This window comes from Petaurus breviceps, unplaced genomic scaffold (genome assembly GCF_028583685.1).
Source record: "Petaurus breviceps papuanus isolate PSGF00001 unplaced genomic scaffold, PetGlider_PUasm1.0 189, whole genome shotgun sequence".
NCBI lineage: Eukaryota > Metazoa > Chordata > Mammalia > Diprotodontia > Petauridae > Petaurus > Petaurus breviceps.
In genome coordinates, this window is record NW_027185809.1 from 2,442,045 (window position 1) to 2,462,463 (window position 20,419).

At 38.1% G+C, this 20,419-nt stretch overlaps 1 protein-coding gene across 2 annotated transcripts in view; it reads right to left on the reverse strand.

Moving 5' to 3' along the window:
* Positions 1–4,969: 4,969 nt before the first annotated feature.
* The window catches only part of LOC138164205 (disks large-associated protein 5-like), a 35,121-nt gene continuing 19,671 nt past the window's right edge, over positions 4,970–20,419 (reverse strand). Inside the window, exons 8-15 of one of the 2 annotated variants that reach the window (XM_069091809.1) lie at positions 19,374–19,672; positions 18,280–18,404; positions 16,093–16,222; positions 15,039–15,124; positions 13,889–14,049; positions 12,934–13,026; positions 9,069–9,297; positions 4,970–5,410 (exon numbers count right to left, since the gene is read on the reverse strand). In XM_069091809.1, the coding sequence (XP_068947910.1) occupies positions 5,331–5,410; positions 9,069–9,297; positions 12,934–13,026; positions 13,889–14,049; positions 15,039–15,124; positions 16,093–16,222; positions 18,280–18,404; positions 19,374–19,672 (1,203 nt within the window). In that variant the 3' untranslated portion in view covers positions 4,970–5,330. Of the gene's footprint in view, positions 5,411–8,782; positions 9,298–12,933; positions 13,027–13,888; positions 14,050–15,038; positions 15,125–16,092; positions 16,223–18,279; positions 18,405–19,373; positions 19,673–20,419 lie in introns of those variants that run through there. The other variant, XM_069091808.1, reaches the window with a different exon arrangement.

Here is a 20,419-nt window from a genome sequence, read left to right on the forward strand (position 1 = left end):
AAAAAAATGAAAATCAGTGAAAAATAGCATACTTCAGTCTGTATTCAGTCAATATCAGTTCTTTCTTTGGAGGTGGAAAGTAGTCCTTATGTCCAGGATTTTTGATCCAGGATTGTCCTGGATCATTGTATTGCCTAGAATAGCAATAATAATTCGCAGTTTTTCATCAAGCAATAGTTTTTACTGTGTACAATGTTCTCCTGGTTCTGTTCAATTCACTCTGCATCACTCATATGTCTTTCCAGGTTTTTCTGAAATCATATATAAGGAGAGAATTATAAAGAAGGGGGTTGGAGGAGCCCTTTTTTTCTATTGCATTGTTTCAGTAAATAGTATATTTAGTTAAAAAATAGAAAAAAAATGTTAAGTACCTCATAGCAAAAAACAACTGACCTAGAAAAAAGATTGAGGACAGATGATTTAAAAGTTACTGGACTATCTTAAAGCCATCAGCAAAAGCCTAGACATCATATTCCAAGAAATCTTAAAACTGCCTAGATCCCTTAGAACCACAGGGCAAGGTAGAAACTGAAAGGACCCACTGATCACCTTCTGAATAAAATTTTTTTTAAAGCTCCCAGGAACATTACAGCTAAAATTTAGAGCTTCCAGGTCAAGGAGAAAATACTACAAGGAACCAGAAAGAATTCAAGTACCGAGAAACCAAGAAGTCACAGCAAGGTCACACTGTAAAAGAAGAGAATTTAAAAAATGGTATTTCTAAAAGGCAAAGAATCTATTAGGTTTACAGTCAAGAATAACTTACCCAGTAAAAATGAGTATAATGCTATGGGGGGGGGGGGGGGGGGGAGCAGCAAAGGGGGATAGATGTTTAATTAAACAGAAGACTTCCGAGCATTCCTGATGAAAAGACTAGAGCTATATAGAAATTCTGAAATTCAAACACAGGAATTAAGAGAAACATTAAAAAAGTAATATGGATGAACAATAATAGACTAGACAAGGAAAAATTGTGTACATTCAAGTATACAGAGATGATACATTTGTTCTCTAGTATCATCATACATTTGTTTCCTAGCATCATCGAGGGTCATTAGAGTCCTGACAGTGGTTCTGTTATGTCTTGATTTTAAAAGAGGAATGCAAAGAGAGGGCAGAGGGAGGTGAAGAGAAAAGGTTAGGGGAAAATCTCACATAATTAGGGGTGCACAAATAGACATCTATACAAACAGTGGTGGTGGAATGAACCTCATTCTCCTCTGAACTGGTCAAAGGAAGGAAGAATAAACACACATGCCCTGCCATACGGAGTTGGGTACAGGAATATTTCATTCAACAAGGAATTAGGAAGAGGGAGAAGGGGGAGGAGAAATTAGAGTGATGGTGGATTAAGTGAGAAATTAATCCTAAATAAAACAAACTCTAAGGATTTATAAAATGTTAATGGCTCTCTTTCAGGAGGCAAAGAATGGGAACCTCAGGGGGTGCCCATAAATTGTGGAATAGAAAGGCTGGACTGGTAGTTTAAATGTGAGACTGAAAAAGAAATGAGTCTCATTTTGTTATAGTTAACAAAAGGTTTACTAGGCATAGTAGAGAAAGAATATTGAGCAAGGCTGAGTTTTGGTTCAGTGCTGAGGCTTGCTGGAAATTTAAGTAAGGAGGTGCTTGTTGACTTGTTTAGTGTTTTTTTGTAAGCAGACCATTAAGAAGTCATGTCAATGGAGGCGGCCAGGTAGTACAGTGAGTAAGAGCACCAGCTCCAGTGTCAGGATGACCTGGATCAAATCCGGGCTCAGATACTCAGCACCACACCCAGAAATAACTGGCCGTGTAACCTTGAGCAAGTTACTTAACCCCAATTGCTTAAAAAAAAAGAAGTTATGTCAATGGCCCAAACCTTAGGCTCCTAGGCCAGCCATTAAGAATCCAGGGCAATCTCAATATCCTTTAAGGAAAAACTCGTCTATTCTCACAAGGCCTTAGAATATTCCTTCTAACGCATCTTTCATTTTATAGCTAAGACAACGTAGGCCCAGAGAAGTTGTTGCTTGTCCAGAGTCTCGCAAGTAATTAGTCGCAGAGCCGGGATTTGAACCCAGGTCCTCAGACTCCAAACCCTTTCTACCATGCCACACTACCCTTACAAACCATATATGGTTTATCTATATAACTTGTGGATATTCTGTCTATATTAGTAGAGGATATTTGGTTCTGCTATTACTAGAAGAGATTTGATCAATGTGTGAACCCAGTACAATTTTGTTACTTGTGGTGCAACAAATGGAATAAATCACTTGTAATTATTCTATCTATTTTGAGGAAATAAATCTACTCTGACATGTATGATGGCAGTGGGGTGGATTTAATCCTTGCTTTAATATTACAAGCTTTTATTTTTTTTTTTTAGCAATATTCATTGTCTAAGTTAAAGGAGGAATTTGAGGAATTACTCAAAATGACTTATCTTTTAAAAACTGGGATTATTAATTTTAGGCCTGGAAGAAAAAATAAGAGGTTATGATAGCACCACCCAATTTTTAAGTAATACTCCGATTCCAGACAGTTAATGTCCATATTTATTAAGCACAGCACTATTTTAAAATGATCGTTAATGAAATCACATTCAAAAACATAACAACCAGTGATTTCAAATGTTATGTTACACATTTTCATTACTTTCAAATATTCAAGTAGATCTGTGCTGTCAAAGATTGGAGAGTTCCTGCCAGTGATGCAGATGATAATCCTTTCTGGCTTGCCCATTCAGTAACTTTTGTCCATATCCTCACAAAACCCCACCATGTTGGAGTTCACACTGTCCTGGAGGCTTTCCTCCCTTTTTGTAGATGTAATGAGAGCAGTACTGGTGCACTCTGGCTGTCCGTGTCATTTCTTGCTCTTGCCATGTGATATCTTTTCTTCCTGTTGGACAATTTCACCACGACATCCTTTAATATTCCTCTTCAGAGGCCCCCGGTTATATGCTGTGCCCTGCTCACAACTACCACGTGCCTCTCCTCACCAATGCCTTTTCTGTGGTACTCATCTTTGGCGGCAGTGTCAGCAGCACCAGTATTAAAAATATGGGTCGTCTTTGCTTTCACTGGAAGCTCGTGGGGAGGAATGTCAGTAGTTGAGCTTTGTTTTCCTGAAATCCCTTTAAACTCTAGGCCCAGTTCATTGTCCATCTATACCATCTGTTCCACACAGACAGTCGGACAAGCTCTATAGACTATCTCCATCCACATGCAATTTGAAATCTGGGCAACAGATGTTTTTTCCCATTTAGTCTTTGCCGTGTAGATGAACAAGCTAAATTCTTTTGAGCGATTATAGCAATAACAGATCTCTTTTGGGGGCTTGGCAGTGTTTTGGATAGTACAATGCTATCTGCAAATAGGAGAATCTGGAGGACACCATGATCCACAGGGAATCCCTTTCTTGATCTGGGCTCTGTGCTGGATTTCCCTATCACAGTGGCAAGAATAGATCTTCCTGTTTTATGTTGTATTTGATATTAATTACTGGTCACCAAACAGGGCTGTTCCTGTTGTTATATCAATAGCAAACAATCCTGAAGTGTGGATGGGAGACACCTTGCCTGTGTCTCCCTGTAGAGTGGTACTTTGTTCTATGGAATCAAATGGGTTGGGTTATTTTTTCATAATCAATAAGCACGATGGCATCTTATATGCTTTGCATCTGAATAGAGCTTATGAAATCTTGCTATTTGCTACTAATGTCTTAATTGATTCAGCTCAATTATGGTGTAGATTCAATTCAGTTATGGTATAGATGATTCTTAAGGATTTGAAAAAGTATTTATCAAGGAATCAAGGCCAGTGGAACTACCACACTTGGACCATAACATCACAGACCCTAAGGTACTTAGAGACTTACTCTCATCTACACAAAATGAATTTACTTTAGTATGAGACAGAGGGTGTTGAAGTTTAAAACTGCACTAAGTCTTTTGGAATATCCTGTATATGGCGTGATATGCTTATGCATCTTGTGTACTGGAGGCCTTTATACATATAAGCAGCACTTACTATGCCTATTTTCTAAAAGCCATTTCGTTTATGATCATTTGAAAATTACAATTTTCCCTGAAAAAAAATCAAACTAATTCTATTCATTCGGAAAATAGTTCAGTTGAAGTTAAAACTTCAAATTTATTAAGATAATTTTTTCAGTTTGTAATGTGTAGATTTCTTGGGGGAGGGGAAGTTTGTTTACAATTACAAGCATTTCATAATAAATGGGGCAATGTGAGGATAACTTTAAAGACTTAGTTCTTCACAGAGCAGGTGAAATTACAATGCACAGCAATCTCAGAAAGTTGCTACTACATCTGATCATTTGAAAATGCCAAATTTCTGAGATGATTTGAAAAAAATTATAGAGGAAAAAATAAAAATGATACAAATATTACTAACCTAACAAGTTTGCTGGGTTTAGATTTCTAAACCAATTATTCTAACAGTGTTGTCTGATTTGGGGACTGTGTTCCTTAAGTAGAAAATGGTCATTACCACTCATAGTTACATGCTAACATTAAAAAAAAAAAGTCTGAGACGCTTTCTTGCCATTAGTGAAACCAGTAATTTTCTGATGAACAATAGTACTCCCTATAAGAAAATAAAATTTCCCCACAAATTAATGTATTAATGCATATAAGGATATATTTAGAAGCAGGCGGTCTAACGGATAATATTGGACTTGGAGGAAGGAAGACCTGAATTCAGATCTTGCCTCAGTTATTTACTAGCCTTTTGACTCGGAACAAGTCACTGGATCTTTCAGAAACTTGATTTCCTTATTAAACGGGGACAATAATAGCACCCATGTCACAGGGTTGTTGTGAGGATCAAATGAGAATACTATGAAGTACTCTGCAAATCTTACAATGCTATATAAATGCAAGTTATTATTATTGCTATGTTTATTCCAACTACAGAAATATTTAATGTTGAATTTAACTCATACATATATGCACAAAGATTCAAAGCATGTATAGAAGTAGTTTCACTCTTTAACACTTTATTCTGTAAATACTTTACCATATACAATCACTCTAACATAAAATAGAACAGCACAACAATAATAAAAATAATAAAGATGCAACATCAATGATCAATGAAATATCTGGAAATATACTTAAATAAACAATGTTCCAAGGCTACTTAGTGTCAACAAAGGTGTCCAGAGCAAATTTGTAATCCTCTGAAAACAGAAGCTTACAAAATATTCATGAGTGACTCTGACAATTTTTAATCAGGGTTTTATTTTGACTTTTTTACATTAGTGATACAATGGGGGGGGGGAAGGGGACATAAATAGCTCCAGTTTCTTTCAAGAAGATTTCATTTCTTATTCCCAGATGTTTTGTGTTCAATTGGATCTTCTGATTTGCTATGTACAATCTCTTTAGACATACTTATGGCTAAAGTAAAAAAAATTATACTTCTTAGATTTTATAAGAACGAAAAAATCCCAACAGCATTCTCTAATGCTTGGAAGCAAAAAATGTAAGGATAAGAGCAGCTGGAACCTAAGTGGGAACTTTGGAAACATTCAGGAAGGTGAGATTTATGATAATTCAGCTAAGTTTTTTTTAATCATAAAACTCCAAATTAAGATGTCAGTATATCAATACTACTGAATGTCCTAGGTACTAAAAGTAAAAAATGAAAACAGTCTCTGTCCTGGAGAAACTTCTATTTGATTGGGAGGAAACACTCCCCTTCCCTCATATGAAAATAAGACACAACAATACAAAATGGTAAGTAAATAGGAAATATATACAAGGTAACTTCAGGGAGGGTAGGATTTATCATTAACAAGTAGGAGAGGGGATAAAAATCTTAGAACAGCCTCGTAGACGGGATGGCACTTGAGCTAAGCCTTGAATTACTTTAGGCCAGCGTGAAATCTGGAATTCTCTGGGTATAGAAATCACGAGTCAACCTGCCTTCCAGATATGGCAACAGGCTGAGCATGGCACTATTAGAAATGCACTGACCTTGAGGGACAGAAGACCTGAGATTCAGCACTGGCCCTGCCACTGAGGGACCTCAGGCAAGTCACTGCATGGACGTCTCTGGGTTTCAGTTCCCTCATGTGTAAAACGAGAGGGGATTATTATGCTTAATAATCTCTAAGGCTCCTTCTAGTTTGAACCTTCATGTGTGAACAAGGTAGGTTCACAGAGTGGGCAAAGCTCAAGGCTGGAGAACAAGGAATTTGCTGCAGGGAACTGTCAGTAACCACATGTTAGGATGCCAAGACAAGCCCAGTTGAGATGGTTAGTTTGGTTTCCAGTCCTGAAGAAGCTCTGAGAGGAGTCACCCTCTTTACCCTCTGTGGGCGCTGATGCAGCCACAGCCTGCATGTTGGCTTCAGTATGAGGCTGCATTCCACTGTGGTGTTCCCACTGGAAGGGAACAGCCACAATGCCCATCTGTGACAAAGTCTGTGATCAGCTTGCTCTTATTCAGTGGTTTCACTTGCTGCTAGTATAAGACAAATTTATTTAGCATTCCCTTTGGTTACCTTGTCCCCAGGCCAATCTGTGCTTCTTTCCTAGGTTGGCATTTTGTAAAGTTGTTCTATGAAATTTTGATGATCTCTAAAATAGGACAAAAGTCATCACTATTCCGCGTTATCTATTCCTATTAGAAAGTAAGTTCTTTGAGGCAGCGGACTTAGTTTTGTGGCCAGGCACACAAATAAGTGCTCAATAAATGTCTATTTTCATTGATGCATTCAACATGACTGCAGTAAAATGCTAGTTCCACTTTGAAAAGCCCACTATCAGGAATTCAGGTTTTATTTGCAGAATACTTTTTTGGAGTACAGACATATGAAGGAAGAACAGGTAAATCGATTTGCCTTCTCCTTCTAAAGGTATCCACCCACAAGTTTTGGGTTTTGTTTTGTTTTTGCTTTGGACCTGTGATTTCATTAGAGTGAGGAACTCAAAGTGTGGAAACATCATCACACTGAAAATCAGCAATTTCTCTGTAACTTTGAGGGATTCCTGGGGCACTGAGAAGTTGAGTGACTTTCTCATGGTCACACAGCTCTAATGGGTCAGAAGTAGGTCTTTTTTTACTCCATGATCTGTCCTCTATCCTTTATGCTGTTCTATCTCTACACTATCAAAACAATTTACATTGACATAGACGTTTAATGTTTGACTTCAGAGTCATAGAATTTAGAGTTAAAAGGGACATTCGAGATCATCTGTTCAATACTCTCATTTGAGAGATAAAGTAAGTGAGGGACAGAAGGCTTAAGTGACGGGACCAAAGGAATGCAGCTAGTACATAGCAGAACTGGGGTTAGATCTCAGGTCCTGATTCCAAATCCAGTGTGTTTTGACATATCATATGGCCTTTCTAAAAAGCATTCTTCCCAACAACATTGGTGGGTAGAATCACAGATTTAGAGTCGGAAGGGTCCATAATGGTCATCTCTTTCAACCCTCTTGTTTTGACAGATGAAGAAATGGATGCCCAGAGAGGAGAACTTGTTCACGGTCACACAGGTATTTATTTACTGGCCGTCAGGATTTGAGCCAAGGTATTCTGACTCTAAATTCAATCCTCTCTGCTGCAGCATACTGCCTAACCTTGTAATGCAAATGCTATTTATTCCCATTTTAAAGGAGTTCAAATTGCAGCTTAGAGAGAGTGAGTGTTTTGCCCAGGTCACATAACCACTAAGTGCTCCAGGCAAAACTCAAAGTCAGGCCTTCTGGCTCCAAGTCTGATGCCTTTCTGCCATATTTTATTGCCTAAATACATTGAATAGAATTGTTTACCAAGGATTAAGTCTAGAGATAATTTTGATATGAACTTTAGCTCTGGAAGCTAAGATTGCTCATTTCATATGTTAACTGAGACTATGGAAAATGAAACTTATGAAAAAAAAATAACCACTGAGGAAATAGGAAAGTAGTGAAAGAAAATGAGAATGATCTTTAAAGTACTAAAAATTGATTCAGGTGGTATATTTTTCTTTTTAAAAAAACTATTTTTAAATATTGGAAAGGAAAAAGCAAAACCCTTATGACAAATGTGTAGACAAGCAAAATAATTCACCATGTCCAAAACAGGCCTCATTCTGCATCTTCAGTCCAGATTGGTGTATTTTCTAATGACATCATAGAAACCCATTAGGCACAAAAAACCCTGAGGACTCAAGTATCTTTGTTCCCAACTAGTAGACCGCCCTCTAGCAGCAGGTCTTTGAATAGCTTTCCCAGTAGTCCTTCAGGCCAGCTGCCGCTGCCACACACCAATCTCTGAGGTTTGTTGGGATTCCCAGCAAGGCAAATAAAACAGATAGGAACTCCCGCCTCCTGCTGGACTCCCAGTCATTATTGCTTTTCCCTCCTCACCAGCTCTAAGACTTCGCCATCAGAAAACATGCAGAAAATACCCCACTTAAGTGATCTTAAGGCTTCAGGGAAAATGAAAAATAGCCCTCTTTCACAAAAAAAAGTACTGAGAACCCCAACCTTAGACAAATAAAATTTACAGTATTACAGACAAATCTTCCTATTAAGGTTACAAACAAAATAAATAGGGAAGGATACATAGTCAAGTCACAATTATTTATGCTACCTTTTCATATTTAATCCTAGCCTTACTTCTCTCCAACTAGCCATTCAACCACGGGCAAGTCACTGAAACTTTATGAACTAGTTTTAATTTCTTTATCTGTCCATTGATGACAGTCACTATTATGAAGATAAAATGAAATAAAAGGTACAGCAGAACTTTAAAAAAATATATACTTTTTAAAGAACTTTTTTTTTTTTGCATTTAAAACATGTTTATTTTAAACAGGTCATTTTTAAGTTTACATTGAAAGAAAAACATTTTTGCTTTCATATTTAAGTCAATCTACCTATAAACACACTTGCCTACTCTAGGGAAAACAAAACAAAACAAAAAAACACAAGTAAATATTGTTGTTCTACTCAGTGCTTGAAGAAAATATGTTGTTTCCTTTCCGTTGGCTTAGTTCCCCCTTTTAGGTCCTACATACAAACAAGGTTCTACTTAATGAATGGTTTCAGCAACAGAACTAACCTGAGAATGACTTAACTGGGCTTTCGATTCGGAAAAACCCGGCATCAAAAACTATCTTATCAATTTCCTTTGCTTTTGGTACCATGGGAGCCACAATCTCCAATGGAGGATCTTCCTGCTTAAGTTTCTCTCTCATTGAAGCTTTCAGAGCAGCTAGGCGACTTCGAGCTGCAGTTCTGGCAGCATCATCCTGTTTGGACTTGCATTTTTCAGCTGGGACAGCTTTCTTCTAAAAAGAGAAAAAGGTAATGATATGTATTAAAGATACTCACTTCTACTTACAGTAAGCTATTCAGCAAACATTCTACCAAGCACCTACTGTATACAGATGACTGCTAGGTCCAGCTAGAGTAATAAAGGTGAGGGGAGAAGAGGGGATGCTTATCTGTACAGAACTACATTTTGGTAGGGGAGAGATCAAGACAAAAATAAAACCTACAGAACTATAATACATGATAGAACAACAGTTTATTAAGATGATAAAAAAGATAAATTTCACTAATAAAGGACGTGGGAGAAGGGGGAGGTCAAGGCTATTTCACTGAGAAGGTGACATTGGAGTTGATCTTTATAAAGAGTTTTCCTTTACTCTTCAAATCAAAGCTGAAAGACTACTTGCTGGGGATGTTTCAGAAAGGGAAGCCATCCTAGCATAGATACAACTAAATGATCCCCGAAGTTTGTTCGGAGAATCCCCAGATAAGTGATATTTGACAGACAAACTGGGGAAGTGGTATTAAGGGAGGCAGAGACAATAGCCAAGTTTGGCTGGAGAACACAGTGTATAGAAGCGAACAGAAAAAGATAATGGCAGAAAGGAATGAAGGTGCCAGACTGTAGAGTCTGGAGTATCAGGCAAAGAATTCTGATGAAGCAACAGTAAACCACTTAGCACCTGTAAGCAGTGCTATGACAATACATATATATATATATACACACACACACTGAAGGTAGGTTAGTCTGGAAGTATTATAAGGCCAATCTGAATACACTTGCCTATACCAAAAATCAGACTAAGTAGTTTTATTCTACCCATTGCTTTAAAAAGCATGCTGCCTACTTTCCATTGCCTAAGTTTCTTATTTTCCGCCTCTATACATACTAAGGTTTTACTTAATGCATAGTTTTGTCAACAGAACTTGAAAGTGGCTCCAGCTGGCTTTCAGTTTTAAAAAGCTAGTATCCATGGAAAGGGAGAAGCGAATAGAGGTCGTCTAAGACTAGAGTACTAAAAGCCTGTACGAGGGGAGGGCAGGGGAATGGAGATGGGCAGATATAAAAAAATTACAAATGTAGAGTTAACAGAACCTGGTAACTGATTAGATTCCAAGTGAGGCAAGAGGAAGAGCCAAGAAACATAGGGTAGGTTTTGAACATGAGGAATCTAAGGTGGTAAAAATGATAGAAATAGTAAAGCTGGGAAGAGAAAGATAAACCTAAGTTGTAGACATGGTGAATTTGAAAGGACATCCATCTTGAGAGGTATTACTGGCAACTGAAGATAGAGATAGTTTTGTGATCCAAAGGCTAGTGATAGTTTTGGGATCCATTTCCATATCCATGAAATGAAAGATCATTGAGGAAGAGCTTAGAACAAGAGTTCTTAATCATTTTTGGGTCATGGACCCCTTTGGCAGTCTGGTGAAACCTATGATTCCATCTCAGGACAATATCATTAAATGTAAAAAATAAAAAATGTTAGGATTGGCTAGGTGGCACAGTGAAAAGAGCACTGGCCCTGGAGTCAGGAGGACCTGAGTTCAAATCTGGCCTCAGACACTTAACACTTACTAGCCGTGTGACCCTGGGCAAGTCACTTAACTCCAATTACTCTGCCTTCCTCCCTCCAAAAAGCGCAAAAAAAAAAAAAATACATAGGATTACAAAGAAAACCAGTTATACTGAAATATAGTTATCAAAATGTTAAAAAACAAGGCCACTCAAGGGGACAGAGAAGGAACAGTTCAAGAGGTAAGAGAAAGGCCCCGGCGTTGGGAGACCCAGGATCGGTTCCGGCCTCAGATACTTGGCACCCACACAAAATAACTGGCCGTGTAACCTTGAGCAAGTTACTTAACCCCAATTGCTTAAAAAAAAAAAAAGAGGTAAGAAAGCCAGATGAGTGTGGTGTCTGTGAAGAATGTCCAAGAAACAGAACCGCTCCAACACACTTCCCTCCCAGGCGATGGCGGACTGGCAGCGGTCCTTCACCCCGCCTTCCCTTCAAGATTGCTCTTCCCCAACTGCCCAGCCACTGTTGCCGATTTCCTCAACCTCATGCAAGAAAACTCCGAGGACACCCCGATTCTCTTAGGATCTTTTTACATATATCCTTATGGCTTGCCTTTCCTTAGAGGTTCTAAATGAAGAAAAAGGAGGGTGGCTGGGACATGCCATAGATAGGTAACCCTTCTATCTCCTCTGCTTCTCCTTTTTATTGTGATAAAAGCCTTAGGAAACCTCAAAGGGCTATAGATAAACACTATTTCATAACATAGTGACCCTGGAAAGGAAAAAATAAAACCCTGGCAAAGAGAAGAAACTCATATTAGAAATGTTAATTACTATTAATAATGAACTTCTGAAATGCAGATTTAGGTATCCCGATTCATCTCTCCAATCATGACTATTAATTTCCATCCTTGAATTTTCAATGCTTTCAAATCCACTATTTTGAAAAGTGGCAATTGCCTCTACTAGGGTGGTGACTGTGGGCAGAGAGAAGGAGACTTAATTAAGTGAGAGATTTTACAAAGGCAGGAACAGCAAGATTTGGGAACTGATTAGATCTGTGGAGTCTAAGAGGGTGAAGAACTGAGGATAAAGCCAAGATTGCAAACCTGAGAAACTGGAAGGATGGTGGAGCCCTTTACATTAATAGAGAAATTCAGAAGTGGGTTGGGTCCAGGAGGAAAAATGAGTTGTTTTGGACATGTTGGGTTTGGGGATGTCTATGGGACATCTTAAAAATCTAATAGGCAACAGCTGGTGATAGGGGACTGGAGACTATGGTTAGATATATAGATATATGAGCCATCTGAAGATAATGATTAAACCCATGTGAAAAGATAATGTTCCTGAGAACATACAGTTGAAAAGAGGGTTCATAAAGATTTGGAGTACAGCTATAGTTAGCAAAGGAGATTGAGAAACAGCTCAGAGAAGAACCAAGAGAGCAGCATCATAAGAACTCAGAAGAGACAGTACCTGGGAGGGTGGTCACCCTGCCAAATGTTACAGAAAGGTCAAGAAGGAAGAGACACATTAGAAAAGAGGATATTAGGTTTGGAGGACATTGGTAACTTTGCAAAGAGCAGTTTCACTTGTGTAATGAATGAGGTAAGAAGTCATGTTGCAGAAGGCTAAGAGATGGAAAGGAGAGAAGTCAAGGATGAAAAAGGGAAGAGAAATAGAGGGCAATAGCTAGAGGAAATGATAGGCTTCAGTGATAATTTTTTAAATATGGAGGGTACCTGGGCTTGATTTTTGATAGTAGGGAAGGAACAAGTAAATAAGGAGACAGGAACATTAGGGAGAAGGGGGACAGACGATAGTGTGGGTGATCTGCTAGATAAGACAGGAAGGGATGGGATCTAAGTAATGTAAAAGGATTGGTCTTAGCAAGAAGCATGGCATTTGCACATCTCTCTCCTACGGAACTCCGGAGGGTAGGGAGCTTATCTTTCTGGGGACTCAGCATAGTGCCTTGCACATATTGGGTGCTCAATAAAGGTTTGTTGAATAATTCTGTTTAGTGAAGAAAAATAAAACTGACCACTAAATATTTTTAAAGCTGAATAATTAAAAATGTTCAGTTGAAGTGCTATAGAAGAGTTGAAACCAGATTTTGAGGTCATGAGCTTACCCGAATAACTTTTTGGATTATGGTATTTTTTTCTTGCCATTCTGATTCCTGAAGCTTACTCAGTTTTTCAAATTTTTTGTTCACATCTTCTACCTATTGATACATGAAAATTCAATTGTTTATAAATCCATGGCAACGGTGACTGATTAAACAACTCCAATAACATTAGGATCCTTTTGAATAGAAATTCACAATCCAATATACTTCTAATGGACAATTAAAATCAGTAGTAAAGTTCTGGAATGAAATATTGAGGAACTGGAAGCTCAGGCCCTAGTTTTAACTGTCTCCACTTCTGTGTGAACTTGGATGAGTCACTTAACTAGCTAGGTGTCTCCCCAATGATTGCATCAGACAGGAAATACCTATCACTCATCTGCTTCACAATCACAGTAGTAACACATAAATAACCAAATACCAGTAAAGCAGCACAAGATAAACTGACTAAATATGTGAAAACACAAGTAATAAATGTTATTAGTGACTGACTGGTGCCACAAGTTAAAAAAGAAAACGAGAAAATAATAGCTACAAATTGTTCCTAAGTATCACCAAATTTGGTGGTTGTTTTTTTTTTTAAATAACCGGTTAAGGGATTTAGAATACTGATATTCTATCAGTGTGCAGTTATGCTTGCATTTCTAAAACACACATAAAGGATTATGCTTAAGAACAAAGTCCTTATGGACATTTCTTCACCTTACAATGGCAAATAAAACCTTCAGACTTAGAATCTTTCTTGGAAATAAAGTAGTATCTAGAAAAAGTTGAAAGCAGTATCCAATAGTACTCAATCTGAAACTCAACTTTAAACATGCTGTGACTATGGATTAGTATTGCTCTTGGAAAAATCCAGACTTCTATTCCACATATTAAACATTATTACTATGTTAATGGAAGAAAAAAAAAACAACTCCATTCCTTTTGAGTTATATTTCCAATAGACACTACGTACCTGAAAATTAACCATATCCCAAAATCCATCCAGATCCATGCAGGTAATCTTCTTTTGGTCAGATTTATACTCACAATCGTTTACCAATCCTTCAAACTGTTTGAACCTTTCACTTATAAGGAGTCTTGTTTGACCAACTGTTGTGCGAATGAGATCTTTGGCTATTTGAAAAATGGGTTTAAAAAAATTTTGTTCATAAAGCACAAATATTTAGCCTCAAATCTGCTACCTGACTGTGCACAGAAGATCCCAAACCCCAATTTTCCTTTTTGAGGGCAGGGGTTGTGAATGGGAGAGTTATGTGAGGTTGGAAGGTAACATCACTGGTATAGGAAACTCATTCTGTCACCCCAGTATAAACAGGCAATTATTCTGTAATTTATAGTCTAAGAAAACTGCCCTGGGGATAGAGAGGAGATTATTGAGAGATTAAATGACTTATCCACACAACCAAATGGCTAGTTTTGGCTAGGGGTGGAGGAAGGGAATGGAACAAGATATTCATTAAGTGCCAACTCTACATGCTGGGCACTATGCTAGGTGCTTTATAATTATTATCTCATTTGATCCTCACAACAGCCCTGGGAGGTAGCTGTCATTATTATGCTCATTTTATTGCTGATGAAGGTGAGGCAGACAGAGGGGAAGTCACTTCCCCAGCTTATAAGTGTTTACGGCCAAATTTGAACTCAGGTCTCAGGACTCTAGACCCAGTGCTCTTTATGGGAAGAAAACTGTCTAATAAATAGAGGCAACAGTGAACCACTTGAACTTTATTGAATGGTGATGGGTGACACAATCGGAATCAGACCTGTGCTTTAGTAAAAGTATTTTGGCAGCTATGCTGAGGAGAATGATTTCAGTTGAGTGTGAAGCTGGAAGTCAGAGGTAGCAAATGAAAATGGTCAAAGAAGCCAAAAATGGTCTTTTTCAGAGGAAAAATTGTGATCAAATAGCACAAATTATTTATGTCCTATTAGCCATATTCCACTTTAGCAGATGAATAGAAGAAAATTAATGTTAACATCATACTAAACAGAAATTTCTCCTTGGGCAATAATCAAGCTCTCAAATAGGTCAACTCTTGATTTAAAAAAAAAAATCACTAAAATAAATTTGAGACCGTACTACATAAATAATATTTTCTTACCATCATCAGGAATATCTAGTATAAGTTTCTTTTCCCATTCATAGCAGAATCCTGTTAATCTCTCAGTTTCTAATTGAAGAATATTTCTAATTAAGACAGAAATATTTTAATTTTACAACTGTTTCCCCACATCCTAGCAGTTGATATAATTAACATTCCTACATGCATTCACAAAATGCAAATATTAGGAATTACTATTTGTGTCTTTCTTTGCTTTTTGGAGGGGGGAAGGCAGAGCAATTGGGGTTAAGTGACTTGCCCAAGGTCACACGGCTAGTTTTTGTGTTAAGTGTCTGAGGCCAGATTTGAACTCAGGTCCTCCTGACTCCAGGACTGGTGCTCTATTCCCCCATCCATGTCTTTCAATATAAATATTTTAAATTATTCAATCCACAGAATGTAGTATAGGATATTCAAATTTAAAATTGAAATTACACTAAGCAATTGCATAATCGGATATGCCTTCCCATAACATAATCCTTAAAGAGAACAGTAAGGGCAAAAACCTTCATCAGTTTTTGATGCGACATGTGCAGAGTTACTCTCTATTGATTTCTTATGGAAATGAATGTAGCCAGAGCAGTCGGGACATTATGCATCTTGAATTTTATTTCCTAGACAAAATGAACTCTTGTCTTTTCCCAAAGTTACCTGTCCTTGCTGATGTTAATGCTTTTGCTACTATTTCTAATGTCAGAATGTTTTTCTCTCCTCTCTCTTCACTTATCTAATTTCTATTCATCCTTCAAAACCCAAGTGAAATACTAAGTCCTCAATGACGCTTTTTGTGAACCCTCCCCATGGGTTTCCACCCTTGACATCTCATGTAGCACCTTTACACGGATGAATGTAATATCTTACACTGATATAATATTTAGCATTACATTTCTCAATGTGTATATTATACCCCATATGACGACAGGCTCCCCTGGGGCAGATCTTACATCTACACTGTATCTCTTCTGATGCTCATTCTCTGCATAATCAATATTTAATAAAAAGTTTATTAAGTCAAATGAAAAATCTTTAGTTGCCAAAAATCAAAGTGACAAACCTGAAATACGGGACATCACGTTGTGGTGGTGCTGCTTGATGTTCATTTATTTCAAGCAAAGGGACACGTGCATTTAATGGAAGGTTATCTGAATTTGTGTTAGTATCTCCATTTTTATTTAAAAGATGATCTATAATTTAAAAAAAGAAACAAAATCCCCAAACCATAAATATGAAAACTCAAGTTTGCAAAACAGTCCCTCCCTTTGGCAACTAATTTTCACAAGCCTTTTGAGTTTTCCATTGCTATTTTCTTCCCCCAGGGCTAAAAGGTATGTAACATAATATTGGGATACTAGATATACCCCAAAGCTGTCTTAGGCCCCCTCTTCTTCCCTTTCTCTTGGTGTCTTTATCAGCTCAACATGAGGTTTAATTATTATCTCAATACTGATGACTATAGATTAGAGTCCTAGGTTCTCTCTTGAGCTCCAGTCCCCATAAATCAGCTGCTTATTGGCATTTTAAACTGGATGTCTCACCGGCATCTCCAAGTCAACATGTCCCTAGCTGAATGTCTCCACTTATAGCCCCAAATCTACCCTGCTAGACCCATCTATTTCTGCTAAGGGAACCATCATCCTTCTGGTTACTCAGGATTCACGGCCTCAGCATCATTCTGACATGTACTGCTTCTTTGTTCTCCTTCACGTCACATATCCAGTCAGTTTCCAGATCCTACTCACTTGCTCACTCACTCTTTTTCTCTCTCTCTCTCCCCATCTCTGGCATTCCACCCGTTTTCTTCACTTACAGCCACTATGCTGGTTTAGACCCGGATGCTGGCAACAACCTCATATTAGGCCTCCCTGCCTCGTTTCCCCTCACTCCAACCCATATTTCACCCATCGGTCAAAGTGATTTTCCTAAAATCCACTGCTTCCCAATGAACGTTAAGATCAAATATTAACTCCTCTGTTTGCCCTTGGCCTACCTTTCCAACATTCTTACCTATTAGTTCCCTTTTGATACTCTATGGTTCAGTCAAATTGCCCTGAGCCAGAGAACAATGTCATGAAAACTCAGAGAGAGGGGTCTGCAGGGCCAAGTGCTCTAGAGAGATCAAGGAAGACGGTGTGCATAAGCATATACAGAATAGATATACGATGAATGAAAGGTCCACAGAGGGAGGCCACTAGCAGCTGGGGGTGGGAGGGTGGGGGAGGTATTTGAGCTGAGGTTTGAAAGAAAGCCAGGATTCCAAGAGGAAGAAGTGAGGAAAGGGCATGGAGTACAGTCAGGCAGAGGCAGAGAGGTGGGAGACAGAGTGCAATGCATTCATAATAGCAAGGAGGTCAGTGTGGTTAATGTATGAGACTGGAAAAGCAGAAAGGAGCCAAGCTGTAAAGAGATTTAGATGCCAGACAGAGGAGCCTCTATGTAATCCTAGAATATGGAGCCACTGGAGTTTGAGTAGAGGGGGTGATATTGATCAGACCTTTGCTTTAGAACCATCATTTTAGTAGCTTTGTCAAACATAGTTTGGAGGGGAGAGAACAAATGGGCAATTGCAATAGTCCCGGTGAAATGCGATTAAGGTCTGAAATGGGGTGAAGACAGGCAAACTATGCATGAGATCTTGAGGAGGAAATTAAGAGACTTGGCAACAATTTGAATACAGGGATAACAGAGGGCAAGGAGCTGAGGACAATGTGACTGAAAACGGCGACAGGACGTGGGCACAAGGGATTAGAGGGCAGCAGATGGGGTAGCACTGAACCAGCTCAGTAAAGAACTGAGAGTGGGAAGTGACAAGAGCATAGTCAGAGTAGCAATGACAGCCAAGGAAGGTACCACAAGGGGGCAGAAGAACTGGAAGGTGAGGAGAGAAGGAAGAACAGACTTAGAGACAGAATATAGGAGATGATCATCATATAAAGGATTCTCTGTGCTCTTAATTATGGAAGTGGAACTGTTGTGGGTGACGGTTCAATCTAGGCTATGGCCATCCTTCAGCCTCTCATCTCTCTAAACTCTTCAGTAGAGATTCTTTTTTTCATTCATTCATCATCTTCTCAGTTGGTAATTCTTGTTCTGTCACTGTCACCATTCCCTAATCATATTTCCTCACCTCTCCTGGCCTTGGGGGTTTCCATGTGAACGAATCCTGAATCACACAGTAGAAATCAGATTTCAATAACTTGTACTCTAAAAAGGTTAAAATTTAATAAGTTCACTTATTATATACCTTTATCCAGAATTTCCTGGGATCTTGGAGGAGTTTGCAAATCAATCAAATCCTGCTCAACTGGAGTATTACAGTGAGCTTTGCTTTCTTTCGAAGTTTCTCCTTTCAATTCTTGAGCGTTATCACTAAAACAAAAAAAAATTACTTCAGGCAATATGGAAAATAAACATAACTTCACATATTTACTTATATACAATTTGAAATTAGATTTACATATTGTTTAAAAATTTTACTTTCTAAAAAAAATCTTATTTATAGACACCTTCCATATTTACTCTGAATCAAAGAAATTCTAAGATACATTAGCATCTTATTGGAGTACTAAAGGAAACTTGTTCAGTTCACTCTTTGTGACTCTGTGTGGAATTTTCTTGACAAAGACAGCAGAATGGTTTGCCATTTTTTTCTCCAGTGGATTAGGCAAACAGAGGTTAATAGAGTTTAAGTGATTCAAAAGCCTATTTTGAACTTAGGTCTTCCTGACTCTAGGCCTAGCACCGAGACATCTAGTTGCCTCTGAAGGCAGGTAAGAAACTTACTAAAGAAAATCACTGCCCAGTAAAAGAAGAAATTGGATAATGGAAGATAAAATTGCTGACTGCCATTGCAAAATAACTTTGTAACCATCTTATTATCCCAAACTTCTTATTGGTTTTCCTTAGCTTTAGAAAGCATCTTGACACTTGTTTTCTTATTTCTAGAGGTAGTCCTCTTTAAGAACAGAGTTCTAGAAATAAGCCTTTCTGAAATGTTGCTATTGCAGCAATTATGCTTTCCTTAGAAACTGTTTCTGGAAGTACTGATAAGCAAACAAAGATCGGCAATGAAAACAAAGATTACATTGAAGGGCTTACCCTTCTAACTGTACCTCCCTCCCCAGGAGCCTCCCTCCCCCCCAAAAAAATCCATAGGAAAATGTCTCTTACTGGAATCTTTTGAAGGATTAGGACAAAAACATCCCTTGAATTTAAGAAATTACAGTTAAGTAGTGCTTATAAAAAAACACAGGCTAAACAAAATATAACTCTCTAACTTCCATCACACAACTTAGCAACAAATAAACTACAATAAAATAATTAAAACTAAATTCTTACGCTTTAATTTGTAAAGGACTCCAGAAACAGCTAGGTTCCACATAAGTATGTTTCTTTTGTGGGGAAATAGGTTTCATTCTGTAGTTCATTAGACTATCTAGTGATTGAAATACAAAATTTTCAGGTGCAAAGGAGGGCTTTTCTCTCACTTGGGAAGCAAAACTTGTCTCAAATAAGTGTTCTTTTCCAAGAAATTCAGCAATTTCTTCTGTTGGCGATTTTTCAGAGTTATGAGAAGTTTCTTCAGTAAGCAAGTCCTTTGAGCAATCTCCTTTCCCACCAACTTTGGAAGGAAGGACCTAAATAAGCAGTAATAGTAGGTTAATGTAACTAGGCTACGACATATTAAATGAATGGATACAAGTATAAGGCCATAGCGAGACAGCCGGCAGTTTGGAGAGAGAATTAGCCTTGGAGTCAGGAAAACCTCAAGCTCCAGTTCTGCCTTGGGCGCACAATGGTTGTGGAAACCTGGGCAAATTACAATCTCAATACCTCCAAGCATCTCTGTAGGACTCAGCTATAACACAACCTGGCAATCTATATCTGTAGAAATAATTTCCTTCCTGGGAGTTATCGATGTCAATGGAATCTCAGACCTTCCCTCTCCCCCAACAAATTCATCTGATAACACACCCAGAAAATTAATCTGCTATGGAACATTCATTTTAAAAGTTTCCTGGCCATTAGGCACCAACCAAGTGAGTCCAAGCAGTGGTTAGAAATTCTAATGGTAGAAGAATGTTGTCCCTAAGTAGAAGTTAAGGCATTACAGAAAATCATGGTAACCTATAATGTTGTACAACCAATTATCATCAGGATCAGTACTCTCTCTTTTCCCTTGTGGCCACTAAACACATGCAGCATCACAGCAGGAAACCCCAAACCTTGGTACTCCAGAACTATGGGAAAGGTTACAGGACATAAAATGGATCTGGTTTCTTATTCATAACTTGTCTTTGCTACAGAAGCCTTCTTGTATTTTCATATTCCTTTTTGTCCTGTTACCAGTCTTCCTCTGTTATAATAGCACTGATGATAACAAG